This window comes from Eleutherodactylus coqui, chromosome 1 (assembly GCF_035609145.1).
Source record: "Eleutherodactylus coqui strain aEleCoq1 chromosome 1, aEleCoq1.hap1, whole genome shotgun sequence".
Taxonomy (NCBI): domain Eukaryota; kingdom Metazoa; phylum Chordata; class Amphibia; order Anura; family Eleutherodactylidae; genus Eleutherodactylus; species Eleutherodactylus coqui.
The window spans coordinates 301,287,363-301,306,569 of record NC_089837.1 but is presented as its reverse complement, the minus strand read 5'-3'; the positions used below and the strand labels follow the sequence as shown (position 1 = coordinate 301,306,569).

General features: G+C 43.3%; 1 protein-coding gene across 1 annotated transcript in view; it reads right to left on the bottom strand.

The window, feature by feature from the left end:
• RHBDL2 (rhomboid like 2) overlaps window positions 1–17,619 on the bottom strand; it is a 28,836-nt gene extending 11,217 nt beyond the window's left edge. The window contains exons 1-5 of the mRNA XM_066574740.1: window positions 17,499–17,619; window positions 9,004–9,221; window positions 4,302–4,450; window positions 3,481–3,593; window positions 778–878 (exon numbers count right to left, since the gene is read on the bottom strand). Coding sequence (XP_066430837.1) covers window positions 778–878; window positions 3,481–3,593; window positions 4,302–4,450; window positions 9,004–9,216 — 576 coding nt within the window. The 5' untranslated portion in view covers window positions 9,217–9,221; window positions 17,499–17,619. The remainder of the gene's footprint in view (window positions 1–777; window positions 879–3,480; window positions 3,594–4,301; window positions 4,451–9,003; window positions 9,222–17,498) is intronic.
• Window positions 17,620–19,207: the final 1,588 nt, after the last annotated feature.

Sequence of the window (19,207 nt, the reverse complement as noted above, 5' to 3'; positions counted from 1 at the left end):
TTCCTAATTCTGAGATAATAACAGCTTAGTTGTGTTCTCAATGTGTTATTTTTGTCCTCCCCTTCCAAGAGCCCTAACTGTGTTGCTTTTTCCTGTCAGTCAGACTCTCTGTGTTTTATATATGTTGTAGGACCTTCAAAGGCGTTACCAGGGGAGGTGGAGCAATGACATCAGCAGGGGCGGGGTGATAATGTTACCAGGGGTGAAACATAAGAAGCACTCACGCACATACATACAGACAAGTGGTTGTTAGTAGATAGATATGAGATAGATTGGAGAAAAACAGATATGAGATAGATAGATGTGAGAGAGGTAGATAGATGTGAGAGAGATAGAGAGATGTGAGAGAGATAGATAGAGATAGATAGAGAGAGAGAGATAGATAGGAGAGAGATAGATAGGAGATAGATAGATAGGAGATAGATAGATAGATAGATAGGAGATAGATAGATAGGAGATAGATAGATAGATAGATAGATAGATAGATAGATAGATAGATAGATAGATAGATAGATGAGAGCAATAGATAGATAGATATAAGATAGATAGATAGATAGATAGATAGATAGATAGATAGATAGATAGGAGATAGATAGATAGATAGATAGATAGATAGATAGATAGATAGATAGATAGATAGATAGATAGATAGATATGAGATAGATAGATAAATATGAGATAGATAGATAGATAGATAGATAGATAGATATGAGATAGATAGATAGGAGATAGATAGATAGATAGAATAATGGGTCGTAATAAATCATACCAACTCACCACTATGATATTCATGAAGTAGCCTCCAATTAAGGCGTAGACTCCCCCAGAGGCCCCTACCAGAGCAAGGCGTGGATCAAAGATGGAACTAGCCAGAGACCCTAGTTATAAAAACAGAATATCCATATACATTGGACTAGCACTTTTAAGAATATGAGAATGCTGAATAATGGGTGCACTTTTCTGAATATTGCAGTATTCAGCTAGATTGTGAGCCCTTTTAGGGACAATCAGTACAGATTAAAAATATGAGCATGGATTTTTAATTGACAGGCCTGCTCCATACATTCCCCACTGCCAGAAGGAGTACATGTACATCCTTTTGCCTGAAAGGGTTAATTGGATATTAACGAATGATTGAGCAAGACTGCAGAAGGTATTATGGCCCTACTAAGCCAGTAGCAGCATAAGTGATAAATTCAATTCAGCTATAGATTTAAAGCAATTAAAAAAAATGTGATTTAAAATAATTTATATAACTGTAAGGCCCCCTGCACACGGGCGGAAATTCCTCGGTGGGATTTCCCGCAGAATTTCCGCCCGTGGCCGCTGCCATAGGATTGCATTAGAAAACGCAATCCTAGGCAGACAGCAGCGATTTGTCCTCGTGAAATCACATGCGGAAAACAAATCGTAGCATGCTCTATTTCTGTGCGAGTCTCGCTGAGGCTCACACAGGAATGTCAGTAGTGCTGGGCCGGCTCCGCTCTACGCATGCGCCGGCTGGCCGGGAGCCGGCACATCACAGAGCTGGAGCTGTGGGAGCAGGTGAGAGCTGCACTGGTCCCTGCAGGGGCATGGGTCGGATCCCGCTGCGAGAATTCTCACAGCGGGACCCGACCCAGCCGTCTGCAGGCAGCCTAAGGAAGTGAGAAATGCCATGATCCTCTCTCATTTATCATCACAGTTTGTCCACTTTTGGACACAGTTGCATTCTGGATGGAGCTCTAAAATGTAAGTTAAAGATTGTGATGTTGAAGTTGGCCACAAGAGGGAGATCCAACATAACTAGAGGCTATTGTGAATAGAAGTGAATGAAGATATTTGTGATTGTTCTCAGCAAGAGACTAACACGGCTAACACGGTACCAGATCTTTGTTTTGAAGATATTTGAGAACACTGAGAAGCTTTCAGAAAAAGACTCTGGTTTAGGGCTCTTTTACACGAGCGTCCTTTTGATGCAATGCAGGTGTGTCAAAAAAGTAGAACCAATGGTTTCCTATGGGAACATGTAGATGGAGGAATTTTAGCTGCACCCAAAAAAGGACCTTACCGAATGAAATTCTGTCACTCAAATCCTCTGCCACGCGAAAAGAAAGGACCTGACCTATCTTTGGTGCGCCAGGCGCAGCAGTGTCCATAGGCTCCTATGGAAGACTATGCAACCCGGACAGCAAATGGAGAACAAGGGATTTCCCTGTAGTGGGGAGAGAAGGGTTTCCTTGAAGGAGGTAATTACACTGACTTTCTTTTTAGCCCTTAAACTACCCAGTAGCAACACATATGTTAATAGGTAGTTCAAGGGCTAAGAGGCATAATGACAGTTAGTGTAATTACGTCCTGCAGAGTAACCCTTCTCTCCTTGCTACAGGGGAATTCCCCCACAGCGTGGAGAGAGAGCAGGGCTGGAGGGGTCCCCGATGGAATCCCTCATAACAAAGGAGAGAGAGCAGGGCTGGAGGGGACTCTCTGAGGAAATCCCCCATAGCAAGGAGAGAGAGCGGGTGGGGCACACCTCTAGCCCCACCCTCTGTCTTCTTACTATTGAGTATTCCCTCGGGGAGTCCCCTGTAGCCCGGCCCTCTCTTTCCCTGCTATGGAAGATTTCCTCAAGGAGTCCCTTCTAGCCCCGTCCTCTCTCTCCCTGCAGTTGGGGATTCCCTCGGGAAGTCCCTTCTAGCCCCGCTGGTACTAATTGCTGTTCAGAACTTTAGGGCTGCTGCTGCCATCTCTCTCTTTCTCTCTCTCCTGTCCCCGAACTTCCGAACAGCAGCGCTGTGAATGGGTGATTTTTAGTGCTAATTCAGCTCGGGACTTGTGCATAAAAAAATCATGCATTCACGTGTTTTGTGCGCAGTTAGTCGTGTTTTTTTGACGCGCTAGATTTGGGTGCACTTAGGTCCCTCATGTGAAAGAGCCCTTACTGTGTAGCCCCATGTGACACAGTAGGGAAGAACAAGCAGCCATGTTGGGACTGTGGCACAGCTCAGTGAGCCAGACAGCAGCTTCAGACATAGCACAGAGTGTACAGTTGGCTGTTATAGTGCTACCAGATTACATATTCATAATGTGAATTAATATTAATGATATCAGTATGATGTGGAAGCGATGCCAGGTAGAAAGGTATAACTCTGCAATGGGCGAGTCGGTACTTCATAGTAGCGGTGTTATATGCCAAGTAGAATGTATGCCAGACATGTATGCCAATGCACATGACTGTCACACCTACTGAGTCTGCGAGGTTTGTGTCATGCCGTGGAGCTCTGAAAATATACCAAGTTCAGTGTTGCAAATGATAGTTACAAGCATAGCTCAAAGCACCATGTGGTAGCAAGGTAGATACAGTATTACTAGTATGTACCCATATTTGCAATGTTTTATGTAACATTCAAATACAAGTACCCTTCTGTGGGGTGAAATTATCTATTATTATGTAAAAAAGTAAATTTGAGAGTATAGATTAAAACTTGTAATAACACTGACCTCCAATGACTCCTGCAATGTAAACTAATCCAACCCGATGTCCTTTATGGACCATCTCCAATGGGATTCCAAGAAACAACTGAAGAAATAGGTTCCCAATAATATGTTGTACTCTATAAAGAAATATACATATATGATTTCATGCACTGTTCTGTCTGATAGACTTGCTGTAGTCTCAGTCTCTCTCAGTGAAAAGCTGAAGAAATCTTCCTTTGTGATCTTTAATTTTTATTTCTAGGCCAGTGAGAAAGTGGAAACCCATATAAATCCCTACCGCACTGTGCGAGTGAAGTGTCTTGCACATTAGTTGTGCCTTGAGTTACTGAGTTCCCTGATTGAGGCCAGTTTTATGCGGGAGCATTACAGCTGTATTTGTACTTCTGTAATATGGACATGCCTTCTGGCCTGACTACAAGTTTACTGGCACGAACTGTTGCCATCATAGATTCCTTACAAGATACTGAATAGCTGCTCAGTGCTCCAGCGACAGGTCTACACTCAACTGCTTGTTTGATGGCCAAGAGTCTGTTACAACTGACATCCACCCCCCTAATAAATGTAAGTTAACCAAGGCATATCTTGCATTGCAACTTGTAGAGTGATTTTTTTCTTTTTCTTCTTCCATTCCCTCAAAACGTTCTCCTGCATTGATAATTGTATACTATAATGGTGCTAATATGTCTATGTATGAACAGTAGTTGTCTGCGTGAATTCCTGCCAGCATTCATTCTAATGGAAGGGAATTCTCTTACAGGAGTTATATGTCCCTTACTATTTTCCATGACACGTAGGAGACGAGGTCTTCAAGCTTTCGTTCTTACCCAGCATGAACCAACATGTAAGATACAAATCTCCATGCTTCTTCTCGCTTATCTGGTCGATATATGAATGGACTGTTAGTGATCCCAGTATCCAGAGTAATCCATTGTTTCTGTGGCATCCATACGGCATAATATATGAAAACACCTAGCTGGATCAAAGGTAACAAACAGGAAAATTAACTCAGATGGATCAAATGAGACATGTTAGAAAGTACCTGAGATGTCCGCATGTCAGCGGGGTCGGCTGCATAGTGGCAACTGAGGCCCTGCTGACTCCAACAATGGCTCTCATTTCCCTTTACTCCCTCCTATTACCCCATATAAGCTGTTCTTAAGCCCCATTTATACACAACAATTGTCCTTTGAACAAACAACTTCACAACTTTTTTGCTTTAAAATGTTGAGCAGCGTTTACACATAAAAGATAATCATTTGAAATCCTTGCAATTTCCCTTCGTTAGCTATGTAAACACTATATATGTTGTTTGCTCAGGTTGGTGTGTGTTTATGCGAGGAATCCCTGGGCGAAAGGTTTTCAATTAGTGTGAAGAAAAAGCCATTGTCTACTGCAGCATGATGTCATTGTGTTTAGCTGGGCATACAATCACCCCTCACGTTGTTTGAAAGACTGAACTACTGCCATTTAAACCCAATGACAAGCGAACAAACTAAAAACTATTTTAATGCAGGTTGAAACTCAACGATAAATGACAAGCAAACATGCATGTAACGTTTAGCACTCACTTTCGCTCGTTGAAATGAATTTTGAGCAATAATTGTTGCATGTAAATGGGCCTTTAGGTTTAGTTACGTGAGCTGTGAATGTGTCATGTAGGAGGTTCCCACTGCTGACGGTCAATGGAGATGGTCGGACATGATTGGCAGGGAGTAGTGGGAATTAGCAACCTGACATTCACACTGTAACTAAGAAAAGTCGATAGGGGGAAATGGAAGTGGATAGAGGGAAAAGAGACATTGGTGTATTCAGTGGGGTTGTGGCCGCAAAGCTTTGCAGCCTGCCCCGCTAATATTAAGACATAACAGGTCCTCTTTAAAGTTCCACATGAGCTTCCTTCTCTGTCCGTCAGTGCCACTCGCATAGCACTGTCTGCGCTGCCTCATGCACTATGACTGTCCTGTTAGTCTGAATTATTTGTTGGAGTACATCTCCGCAGAAGGAAAGGTGTTATGGCTCCCTTTTCAGGATCTGTTTTTCTTTTTTAAAAAATTGGAGCTCTCATATGCTACTGAAAATGGACGGAGCTACAAGGCACACCTGACAAGCAGATAACCACTAGTGGAGAGTGGCCAGGTACATGGGCGTAACTATAGGGAATGCCGGGGATGCGGTTGCACCCGGGCCAAGGAGCCTTAGGGGGCCCATATGGCCTCTCCTTTCCATAGAGGGAGCCCAGTACTATGAATAAAGCATTATAGTTGGGGGCCCCATTATAGGTTTTGCATTGGGGCCCAGAAGCTTCAAGTTACGTCTCTGGCCGGGTATATACCCAATAGGGATGGCAGAAGTCACCATTTAGCACCAATATAACAGTTGTGGGAGTTATAAGTGACATCTTTTTAAAGTGGAAATCTAGACAAAATGTAACATATGTTAAAGATGCCGCCTTTACAATGAAGAGGCTGTAGTATTCTATAGAGGACACAAGCTCATACTGTGCGTCTTAGAGCTTTCTGTTCCTAGAAATGTGGGATTACTGGGATGCTGCCAGCCTAAATAATTTGAGAACAAGTGCATTAAATGGAATCTGTCAGCGGGCTTTTACCGCTCTGAGGCCAGCGTAAAGTAGTGACAGAGACCAGGATTTCAGCTGATCATAAAATCACTGTTTATCTGCTGCAGTAGGAGCCAGGTGCTGAATCTTCATATTCATGGAATAACAGGCTCCTTTGCCTGAAAGTAAGTTCGGAGACTGGGGGTAGGAGGACAGAATATTGGGCGCAGCCTGGATTGTGCGACTCCAGGGGGCCTTGGTAGTACAGCAGGGAATGAGCCCTGGTAAAGGTCTGGTTACACGCATTACCCACATAGGAGGCATGTAGAGGGCTTGTGATAGGCCAGGACTACATATTATCAGAGTCCGCTCGCTTGCTTGATCAACTTTAATTAAACACAAGTAAAACAAAAGATATCTACTCTCACTAGCGACAGGCAGCATGAAGCAGACCTGATTAGTGACATCCACAACAGCGGGTCCTGTCCAATGTTTAGCATCCTTGCAGTGTATCTGCTTATTTGGAGGTCCTTTTGTCCCTCTTTCTGGAGAGTTCCATCCAGTAGTCTTTCTGACCAACAACCGGTATAGAGGATCTGCAGCTGCTCCTTCACAAACTACAACATGGCCATAGGCCTACTTCCATTTATATCCCCCTCCTCCTGCTAGTCTCATGGAAAGATGCCACAGCTCTGCTTTTCTTAATGTTATAGTAACAGCAAATGAACAATTAACTTAGGTTAAAAGCAAATATAAAGTCCCTTGCTACACCCAGCTACACACTCTCCCTCCGCTGATTGATAGCTTTCTTCCTATACTGTACATACCATGCATAGGCAGAAGGGGATGGACAGGGGGATTCAGCAGCTCATGAATATTAAGGACTCAACAGAGCTCACCACTTTATCTTGTGGAATCGGTTCGGTTTGCGCAGCAGCAGATAAACAGTAATTTTATGAAAAGTATGGCAAGAATAAAAGTTAGTCCTTATACTATTTTATGCTGCCCTAAGATGGGGAAGCATAAACCTGGTGACAGATTCCCTTTAAGCTTCCCATACACTTTGTATAACAGTCAGCCAAATACTTATTCGACTGAAGATCTTCCTCCCGATTCTCCCATATACATGCATACTCGGTACAGCTGAGTGTGCATATGTTTTCAATGCAATAGGAGCAATAAGCTATGGTCTTACCCCTATGACAGGAGCAAAGAAGAAGACATTTTGAAACCCAATACATCTGATTCTGATCCTGCTTTCACCTCACACCTGCCATCAGGGAACAGCTAGGTTCCCTCCATACACAATAGATAGTTGGCTAGTCCTGCTGTTTGGCTGACTTGCATCTATTGTGCATTGGGGTTTTCCAGCTCTTGACTACTGATGACCTATCCTCAGGATCATCAATAGTTGATGGGCAGGAGTGTTCTGCTAGGAACCTCTACTAATCAGCTGTTTGCTGAGTTCTCTGACAGCTGATGTGTGCTGAAACCACAGAGCTCCATATACACTGCAGTTACCTGGAATGGTATTGCAGGCAAAGCTCTCATGCAAGTCAATTATGTGTTGGTGGGCCTCCACTGATGAAGAATAGGTCATCTATGGTCTAAAGGTGGAAAACCACCTTTTAAAGAATTGTCAAGCTTTGATTTATTGATGACCCATCCTTAGTATAGGTCATCAATAGTTGATTGGTGGGTCTGCCGCTCAGGACCACCTCTGATCAGCTGTCACCATGTACCTAGCTGCAAGCAGACAGCTCAAGCACAATTTGCAGGATATAACTTCTAAAAGGATGTGGCTATTCTCCAACAACCTTTACTAAGATAAGATTAAAATACATAATGACTCAATAATTCACAATAAATTGGTCAAAATCCACCATGCCAAGAAAGGACATTAAATTGTCACATGTGTAATGCCATAGCTCATGTATGGAAAAAGTGAACCTATACCACAGCCATAAGAAGGTAACCTATGGCAAAACATACTTCAGTGATGATAAAAGTGATAATAAAGATGGATCTTACTACTCCTGTAGACCCCTCCATATATCTAGGTATGATTTTTCATGAACATTGCTAGCTGTCAACAGAAGCTTCCTTTAAGGGTGAGCTTAAAGGGAATGGGCAAACTGTTCCTGAATATCCCTAGTAACTGAATCACCCTATGCAGCAAGATGATCGCCCTGAAAAGAGCAACTCCTCAGATACCCTGAAAACTAGAAACCCCTATTATGACCCTATTTAGAATATATAAATAGTAAATACAAACAGGGAGAACATTGAAAAAAAAGAGAAATTTGTAGTTAATGGGAAAAAGTCCCAATTCGTATCATCCCACCCACGAACTCATCAGGGAACCAACAGAGGAAAGCAGTGCCAAAGCACTGAATAGCATAAAAAAAATTTCAAACATTTTTTAAAAATTCTTATGAGATACATGCAACATGGTCATAAATTGCACATAATCACTACATGGCACTTCACATAAAGTGACAATGCCGAAAGACACAACTATGCATCATCGGGTTAATACAAACCACAAATCTAATAAATAGTCATGGAGCAACCAACACAGCAAACCTGCATGTGCCAGTAGTAAGTACATTGCCTATGTCATTAATGTATCATCTAGACCACTCACCAAGACCGAGACTTCAATCTTACAAGGGGGGGGCTTTCCTTTCTTCCCACAACCAAATTGAATGTGTTTTAGTGTATTAAGGATATACAACTTTTTTGTATCATCACTGAAGTATATTTTGCATAGGTTAGCTTCTTATGGCTGTGTTATAGATAAACTTTTGCCATATATGTGCAATGGCATTACACATGTGATAATATCAATGTCCTTACTTTGCATACTAGATTTTGACAAATACATTGTGAATTATGGAGGCATCATATATTTGAATTGTATCTTAGTAATTTATAATGTTATGTAACCCGTTACATTTCCCACATACCTCAATGATGCTGATAGAAATAATGAAAATAGGAGGCGGTAAGCAGTTTGCCCTCTCCATATATGACATTCTGCGGTCAGGTGGCAGCATCCAGTTTGAAACTGTGGTGTGAAATTTTTCCCAACAAGTTGTAGGAGGATCTTTCCCAGATTCTTCTGGAGATTCAGTCTCCTCTGCCCAGCCTGCCATTCTTTCAAGTTCCATATTATTCATGGTGTCTGCAATATCAAAAAATATATAAGAGACAAGTGTCCAAATGGGTTTCCACAGTGTGATACTAGGTACTCACCAAGGGAGCAAAACTTCTCCTTCTAGTATTTTTTGCTCTCTGCTGCTTGATGGATATATTTTTTTAAACATGCTTAAAAGAGTATCCCGAGACCATAGTCAAATTCCAAAATAGTCATAAATCATCTCACAATGCTATAGTAAAGCAATCCATTACCTTTCTTTTGCTTTTTCTGCTTTCTTTTTTATTCTGCAGCATCAGCTGTGCTTTGCTGTTGTTTACATCAGCACTTCCTGTTCACAGCCCTCTTCTGCTTCTCTACTGCATCTCTCATAATTCCCTGGGCTGCATCTCTGCCTGTTCACTCTGTATCCTGCTGCCACACACAGTGCATGAATACAAAACCCTACCCACTAAACTAATGATGATTTATTTAGCTGTTCTTGTTTAACAAAGCTGAATAAGCGGAGAGAGACGGCTACAGAAGAGGGGAGAGACTGTATCACTGTCACCAGCTATAGAAGTGGAGAGTACCTGTATCACTGTCACCGGCTATAGAAGAGGAGAGAGCCTGTACCACTGTCACCAGCTATAGAAGTGGAGAGTACCTGTATCACTGTCACCAGCTATAGAAGAGGAGAGAGCCTGTATCACTGTCACCAGCTATAGGAAGAGAGAGCTTGTATCACTGTCACCAGCTATAGGAAGAGAGAGCTTGTATCACTGTCACCAGCTATAGAAGAGGAGAGAGCCTGTATCACTGTCACCAGCTATAGAAGAGAGAGCCTGTACCACTGTCACCAGCTATAGACGAAGAGAGAGCCTGTATGACACTCACCAGCTATAGAAGAGGAGTGAGCTTGTATCACTGTCACCAGCTATAGAAGAGGAGAGAGCTTGTACCACTTTCACCAGCTATAGACGAAGAGAGAGCCTGTATGACACTCACCAGCTATAGAAGAGGAGTGAGCTTTTACTACTGTCATAGCTATAGAAGAGAAGAAGGCTTGTACCATTTGTCACCAGCTATAAAAGGAAAGAGCTAGTACCACTGTCATCAGCTATAGAAAAGGACAAAGCCTGTATCACTGTCACCAGCTATAGAAGAGGAGAGAGCCTGTATCGCTGTCACCAGCTATAGAAGAGGAGAGAGCTGTTAATACTGTCACCAGCTATAGAAGAGGAGAGAGCTTGTACCACTGTCACCAGCTGTAGGAGAAGAGAAAGCTTGTACCACTGTCACCAGCTATAGAAGAGGTGAGAGCTTGTACCACTGTCATCAGCTATAGAAGAGGAGAGAGCTTGTACCACTGTCACCAGCCAAAGAAGAAGAGAGAGTTTGTACCACTGTCACCAGCTATGGAACAGGAGAGTGCATGTATTACTGTCACCAGCTATAGAAAAGGACAAAGCCTGTATCACTGTCACCAGCTATAGAAGAGGAGAGAGACGGTACCACAGTCACCAGCTATAGAAGAGGAGAGAGCTTTTAATACTGTCACCAGCTATAGGAGAGGAGAGAGCTTGTATCACTGTCACCAGCTACAGGAGAGGAGAAAGCTTGTACCACTGTCACCAGCTATAGAAGAGGAGAGAGCTTGTACCACTGTCACCAGCTATAGAAGAGGAGAGAGCCTGTATCACTGTCACCAGCTATAGAGGAGGAGAAAGCTTGTACCGCTGTCACCAGCTATAGAAGAGGAGAAAGCTTGTACCGCTGTCACCAGCTATAGAAGAGGAGAGAGCTTGTACCGCTGTCACCAGCTATAGAAGAGGAGAGAGCTTGTACCACTGTCACCAGCTATAGAAGAGGAGAGAGCTTGTACCACTGTCACCAGCTATAGAAGAGGAGAGAGCTTGTACCACTGTCACCAGCTATAGAAGAGGAGAGAGCTTGTACCACTGTCACCAGCTATAGAAGAGGAGAGAGCTTGTACCACTGTCACCAGCTATAGAAGAGAAGAGAGCTTGTACCACTGTCACCAGCTATAGAAGAGGAGAGAGCTTGTACCACTGTCACCAGCTATAGAAGACGAGAGAGCCTGTACCACTGTCACCAGCTATAGAAGAGGAGAGAGCCTGTACGACTGTCACCAGCTACAGAAGAGGAGAGAGCCTATACCACTGCCGCCAGCTACAGAAGAGGAGAGAGCCTGTACCACTGTCGCCAGCTACAGAACAGGAGAGAGCTTGTATCACTGTTACCAGCTATAAAAGGAAAGAGCTAGTACCACTGTCACCAGCTACAGAAGAGGAGAGAACCTGTACCACTCTCGCCAGCTACAGAAAAGGAGAGAGCCTGTATGACTGTCACCACCTATAGAAGAGGAGAGAGGCTGTCCCACTGTCACAAGCTTTTGAAGAGGAGAGAGCTTGTAACACTGTTACCAGCTATAGAGGAAGAGAGAGGCTGTATCACTGTCACCAGCTATAGGAGAGGAGAGAGCCTGTTACTGTCACCAGCTATAGAAGAGGAGAGAGCTTGTACCACTGTCACCAGCTATAGAGGAGGAGAGAGCCTGTATCACTGTCACCAGCTATAGAGGAGGAGAGAGCCTGTATCACTGTCACCAGCTATAGAGGAAAAGAGAGCTTGTATGACTGTCACCACCAGCTATAGAAGAGGAGAGAGCCTGTTACTGTCACCAGCTATAGAAGATTAGAGAGCCTGTATGACTGTCACCAGCTATACAAGAAGAGAGAGCCTGTATGACTGTCACCAGCTATACAAGAGAGAGAGGCTGTCCCACTGTCACAAGCTTTTGAAGAGGAGAGAGCTTGTATCACTGTTACCAGCTATTGGAGAGGAGAGAGCCTGTACCACTGTCACCAACTATAGAGGAGGAGAGAGCCTGTATCACTGTCACCAGCTATAGAAGAGGAGAGAGCCTGTATCACTGTCACCAGCTATTGGAGAGGAGAGAGCCTGTACCACTGTCACCAACTATAGAGGAGGAGAGAGCTTGTGTCACTGTCACCAGCTATAGAATAGAAGAGAGCTCGTACCACTGTCACCAGCTATAGAGGAGGAGAAAGCCTGCATCACTGTCACCAGCTATAGAAGAAAAGAGAGCCTGTATGACTGTAACCAGCTATAGGAAGAGAGAGCTTGTACCACTGTCACCAGCTATAGAAGAAAAGAGAGCCTATATCACTGTCACAAGCTATAGAAGAGGAGAGAGCTTGTATCACTGTCACCACCATCTATAGAAGAGGAGAGAGCTTGTACCACTGTAACCAGCTATATAAGAGGAAAGAGCTTGTACCACTGTCACCAGCTATAGAAGAGGACAAAGCCTGTATCACTGTCACCAGCTATAGAAGAGGAGAGACCTTGTACCACTGTCACCAGCTATAGAAGCAGAGAGCTTGTGCCACTGTTACCAGCTATAGAAAAGGAGAGACCTTGTACCACTGTCACCAGCTATAGAAGATAAGAGAGCCTAAATCACTGTAACCAGCTTTTAAAGAGGAGAGACCTTATATCACTGTTACCAGCTATAGAGGAGAGAGGCTGTATCAGTGTCACCAGCTATAGGAGAGGAGAGAGCCTGTATCACTGTCACCAGCTATAGAAGAGAAGAGAGCTTGTACCACTGTCACCAGCTATAGAAGAGGAGAGAGCTTGTACCACTGTCACCAGCTATAGAAGACGAGAGAGCCTGTACCACTGTCACCAGCTATAGAAGAGGAGAGAGCCTGTACGACTGTCACCAGCTACAGAAGAGGAGAGAGCCTATACCACTGCCGCCAGCTACAGAAGAGGAGAGAGCCTGTACCACTGTCGCCAGCTACAGAACAGGAGAGAGCTTGTATCACTGTTACCAGCTATAAAAGGAAAGAGCTAGTACCACTGTCACCAGCTACAGAAGAGGAGAGAACCTGTACCACTCTCGCCAGCTACAGAAAAGGAGAGAGCCTGTATGACTGTCACCACCTATAGAAGAGGAGAGAGGCTGTCCCACTGTCACAAGCTTTTGAAGAGGAGAGAGCTTGTAACACTGTTACCAGCTATAGAGGAAGAGAGAGGCTGTATCACTGTCACCAGCTATAGGAGAGAAGAGAGCCTGTACCACTGTCACCAGCTATAGAAGAGGAGAGAGCTTGTACCACTGTCACCAGCTATAGAGGAGGAGAGAGCCTGTATCACTGTCACCAGCTATAGAGGAGGAGAGAGCCTGTATCACTGTCACCAGCTATAGAGGAAAAGAGAGCTTGTATGACTGTCACCACCAGCTATAGAAGAGGAGAGAGCCTGTTACTGTCACCAGCTATAGAAGAGGAGAGAGCTTGTACCACTGTCACCAGCTATAGAGGAGGAGAGAGCCTGTATCACTGTCACCAGCTATAGAGGAGGAGAGAGCCTGTATCACTGTCACCAGCTATAGAGGAAAAGAGAGCTTGTATGACTGTCACCACCAGCTATAGAAGAGGAGAGAGCCTGTTACTGTCACCAGCTATAGAAGATTAGAGAGCCTGTATGACTGTCACCAGCTATACAAGAAGAGAGAGCCTGTATGACTGTCACCAGCTATACAAGAGAGAGAGGCTGTCCCACTGTCACAAGCTTTTGAAGAGGAGAGAGCTTGTATCACTGTTACCAGCTATTGGAGAGGAGAGAGCCTGTACCACTGTCACCAACTATAGAGGAGGAGAGAGCCTGTATCACTGTCACCAGCTATAGAAGAGGAGAGAGCCTGTATCACTGTCACCAGCTATTGGAGAGGAGAGAGCCTGTACCACTGTCACCAACTATAGAGGAGGAGAGAGCTTGTGTCACTGTCACCAGCTATAGAATAGAAGAGAGCTCGTACCACTGTCACCAGCTATAGAGGAGGAGAAAGCCTGCATCACTGTCACCAGCTATAGAAGAAAAGAGAGCCTGTATGACTGTAACCAGCTATAGGAAGAGAGAGCTTGTACCACTGTCACCAGCTATAGAAGAAAAGAGAGCCTATATCACTGTCACAAGCTATAGAAGAGGAGAGAGCTTGTATCACTGTCACCACCATCTATAGAAGAGGAGAGAGCTTGTACCACTGTAACCAGCTATATAAGAGGAAAGAGCTTGTACCACTGTCACCAGCTATAGAAGAGGACAAAGCCTGTATCACTGTCACCAGCTATAGAAGAGGAGAGACCTTGTACCACTGTCACCAGCTATAGAAGCAGAGAGCTTGTGCCACTGTTACCAGCTATAGAAAAGGAGAGACCTTGTACCACTGTCACCAGCTATAGAAGATAAGAGAGCCTAAATCACTGTAACCAGCTTTTGAAGAGGAGAGACCTTATATCACTGTTACCAGCTATAGAGGAGAGAGGCTGTATCAGTGTCACCAGGTATAGGAGAGGAGAGAGCCTGTATCACTGTCACCAGCTATAGAAGAGGAGAGAGCCTGTATCACTGTCACCAGCTATAGAAGAGGAGAGTGCCTGTATCACTGTCACCAGCTATAGAAGAGGAGATTACCTGTATCACTGTCACCAGCTATAGAAGAGGAGATTACCTGTACGACTGTCACCAGCTATAGAAGAGGAGAGAGCCTGTATCACTGTCACCAGCTATAGAAGAGGAGAGAGCCTCTACCACTGTCACCAGCTATAGAAGAGGAGAGAGCCTGCATCACTGTCACCAGCTATAGAAGAGGAGAGAGCCTGTATCACTGTCACCGGCTATAGAGGAGGAGAGAGCCTGTGTGACTGTCACCAGCTATAGAAGAGGAAAGAGCCTGTATCACTATCACCAGCTATAGAAGAGGAGATAAACTGCATAAACGATGAGGAAAATTGGCTTCTACCTCATGTTTTTTCCTTCCTCTGGATCCACCATGTAACTATGTGACACCCTGATTGAAGCACAAGTACTTATTTTAGGTAAACTCAAGGAATTGTTAAATACTGCACTGAGGTTGGCTGTGGTAAAAGGTTGGAAGTTTGTAAAGTTTCATAATACCCCTTTAACTCATGATGGTCGCTCCTATTTTGAGACTTTATGCTCTCTTTATTGAGGTTATGTCCTACATGGAACATATTGTCTGCAACCAATCTGTGAAGAATCTGCTGCAAATAACCCATGAATATCACAAAAATGCGTGCGCAAATATGCATATACTCATATAAATCCAGCCTCAAAGCAGTTTACAAATGTATGCATCTGCTCTAAGTAATATAGCATGGCTCTATGTGGTCCCTCTGCCACAAAAGACACCAGTATTTTAATGAATGGGTTCTATACACTTAATTCAAGGGGGTAAAAGATCACTAGATGCCTGAGCACATTACTAAGATTATACAAGGGCAATGCTTTACAGCTACTAATGGGGGTTTCTGCATATATTTTCTAAAGGGAGAAAGTAAAGGGTTAAAAAGTAAGAAGAGCTGTAATCTAATTGGTTGTTATCAGCATGATGTGGTCTTCACCACAACAGGTGAGTGTTTTCTTTGTTAGGATACTTACCTAGACTATTCCACCATTTGAAGCGCTGTTCTTTGTTACCTGATTCTTGCATTAGACGAGGGCAAATGCTGAGTTTTGCATGATGTTTAAGGGCACCAACTATCTTGCAGCCCTGGGTAAAGGATTCGGCTGGTTCTGTACCTACTGTACACTCTCCTGTGTGATGTACCCCTACAATGAAGGGAAAGGGCTGTGCCCTAGGCAGATGCCTCTCTGGTCTACTCCTGGTCCTGATGTTCATATCCCACCCATATGCAGCAGTACAGTTGTTGTATATGCAAGTATGTAGAAAAAAAGAATGCCTTTACCATGCCATGAAAACCTATGGCTAGGAGAACATTTTCTAATGTTCTTTGTGGAAATACTGCAGTCAAGAGTTCAGTTTCAGGACTTAGAAATGAAAGAGCTGAAATGTTAACATCTAAGCCTTTAAGAATGATGGGTGGTACTAACTTGTGAAATGTGCCTTAAAAATATAGCTTTCAAGTTTATTTATACTTTTGTGGTTTAGGAATCGCTTCCAGCATAACCAGTGGAAAAAAGTAACAGGCGGCCACAGAACTAACTACTGTGCTTACTGGTCTGTATGTTGGGATGCAGTGAGTAATCTCTAAATGCCAGCCCTGCCTGTACAGGAAGACTCAGAGTGGCAGAATGTTTTTGGTGTTTTAGTAAAACTTTCATATGCTATACCTTACTTAATGGTACTGTTCATAAGGTGCCATTCATCAGGGGTACAGCATGGACTACACAGAATGGTACGTACAGTAATCCTCAACTAATGATGTATTACTACATGATGCATGTGCTTGATGGTGTACATAAGGACACACGTCAGTGGGCTCTGAGTGCTCTCTCACACCAGTGTATTTTGCTGCATGCCGACAATCCCCATGCACTATTTTGGCATGTATGCCAGCCCGTGGTTCCGATGCAGATGTGAAACCGACCTTACTTAACTTTTTTCTTAGATCTATATGAAAATCAGCTGCACAAATCTCACTAATAGTTTGCTACAATGTATCAGAATGGATAGAATAATAGTATATCCACTTTTCAGATGAAAGCAGGACTGCATGATATGTACTGGTTTACTACCAACAAGAAAAAAAGAGTATTCCCATTTATTAACAGCAATCTTAGGCTACTTTCACACACATTCTATTGTATTTCTGCACCAAAAGTCCACATGAAAAGCAATAATGAAATCCACAGAAGTTTTTATTGTGAATTTAGACAGAGAATTTCACTCATTACATTGAAATGAATAAAGTCCATGGTGAAATTCAGGGGAATGTTTCTGCTGTTAGTGTATGGGGCTTGTTAAAACCCTATTCACTAACACTATACTGCATATAGTTGTGGAATTTTGAAAACATTCCATAAATAGTACACTTTGTGTGAAACCAGCCTAATAATCCAATGGCAAGGAAAAGAAGGATAAAATATAAAATTGTAGAACTTTTCATTTATTCAGCCATGAAGCCTCATCTACATGAAAATGTAAAACTCCTGTATAACACACAGTATCCAAATAGCAATTAGCATATATGACTCAAGGACTAGTTTCCTATAAAACAAACATTCTCAGCACTCATCCCTTGTAACGTGTACACACATGATAATTAAATATACTGACGACTGTATCCCAGCCAAAACAAACATACTATTAGAACTTACAGCTAGGACTTGAGTCAAACAAGGGCTGCTCAAGGAAATGATGGATGTTCCTAAGGCTAAGCTGAAAATACAACATACTTTACACGTGAATCCTTGTCTTAGTAGGTAAAGAAGGTAAATCTGCCTTACCTGCTTGCACTCCGAAGTTCAGCTCGCTCTGGAATCTTTGAGTGAACTTGTGGGTGTGTTACAAGTTCTTCCCTTTCACAACTGTTTCTCCTCCTCCAGGCCATAGTTAGTTTTAGTCTTCAGAAGAGGCAAAGCTGGTTAGTCAACCCCCACCTCCAGTGATATTTGCATACAGAAAATGTAAATAGGCCTATTATCATTCTATTGTCTAGAGAAGACTCTGTTGTGTTAGCGAAAACATCCTGGGTGTGACTGACAAAATTATTGCATGTCTGCCATAATGTAAAATGGAATTCACAGTGGCCAACTATTTTAGTACACATTGTGCTATATAATGATATGTCCTATTGTTACTAGGATTGGGAAGGGTATCATACCCAGAAGGTGTGTAAGGAGACTTATAAGGCCATGCTTGCGCTTCTTGGAAATCTATGCAAATAAGGAAGATGGAACAATACCTCTACAGCACCACCTATTGGATGGCAGCATTCCTGCAAATCAATATCAGACAGTTTTTATACAAGTCTTTATAACAATGATTGGGGATTGAAAACCAAAAGCCAGAGTTGTGGGAGGCCTATGACATCTTCATTATTTGCATATTTCCCAGAGGAGCAAAGATAACTCTCCTGACTCACTGCTTAGGTGTCTCTTCACTCATCTTCTAGGTGCTCTCCTTAAGGAGAGAGGATACCCTTCCAGACCCATGTCGTAGGCCAAGCCAGAAACTTACTGCACACTGATGAGGGGCAAAAACCTCAAAACAGATGTATATGTATGGATTCTGGCTTTTGGTTTTCAATACCCAATCATTGTTATAAAAGACCTGTATAAAGGGTCTGCCATTGATTTGCCGGAATGCTGCCATCCAATAGGTGGCGCTGCAGAGGTGTTGTCCTGTTGTTACCAGGCATTCCTTTTAAACAGAATAATTATCATACCAAAAATAGTTCAAACAAAAAATATCGATAATCATTCAGTGTAAACACAGCCGACAACCGAACGGCAAACGATAAACCGCTCGCTTTTTATTCATCGTTCATTTTATGCAGGACTAAAGATCATCGTTGGCTCGTTCACTAATCTTTGGTTTAAACACCGCTCATTCAGTCTTTCTCATTCACTTGTATAGCAATTGTGAACAACTGAATGATTTCTCATTTGAATGAGCCAACAATGTATCTGTCTATAAAACATGGCATGAGCGAGATCTGTCATTGTTTGCTTGTTCAAACAATAAATCTTAGGCCTCTTTAACACGGACGATGTGCGTTTTCTCGCCCACTTACCTGGCCAGGTGAGGCATATAGACGCCGCTGCCTGGAATTACCTCGGTTGGCAAAAATGCTCAGCATGGCTTCTATTATTTAAATAGAGCCAGCTGAAATGCTTTAGCAGCACTAGCCGCTGCTAAACTCCCCCCACCACTCCCTTTGCCAGCAGCTCCCATAGAAGCCTATGGGAGCTGCCAACTGATCGCGGCTGAAAGATAGGGCAAGACCTATCTTTTATGGCCGTGTCAAAACATTGAATTTTCACCAAGGGTGGTATTCCAGGCTTAACCCTTTCCAATCCACTGTCTGACGTCTGAAGACATTCTGATTGAAGGCTGTACAGCTCCAATGTCGGAAGACATCCGGCAGGGTGTTCTTACTGTAAATTACTGGCCGCTCTGTTGTTGGGGGCCCATACCACAGTACTGGCTCTAG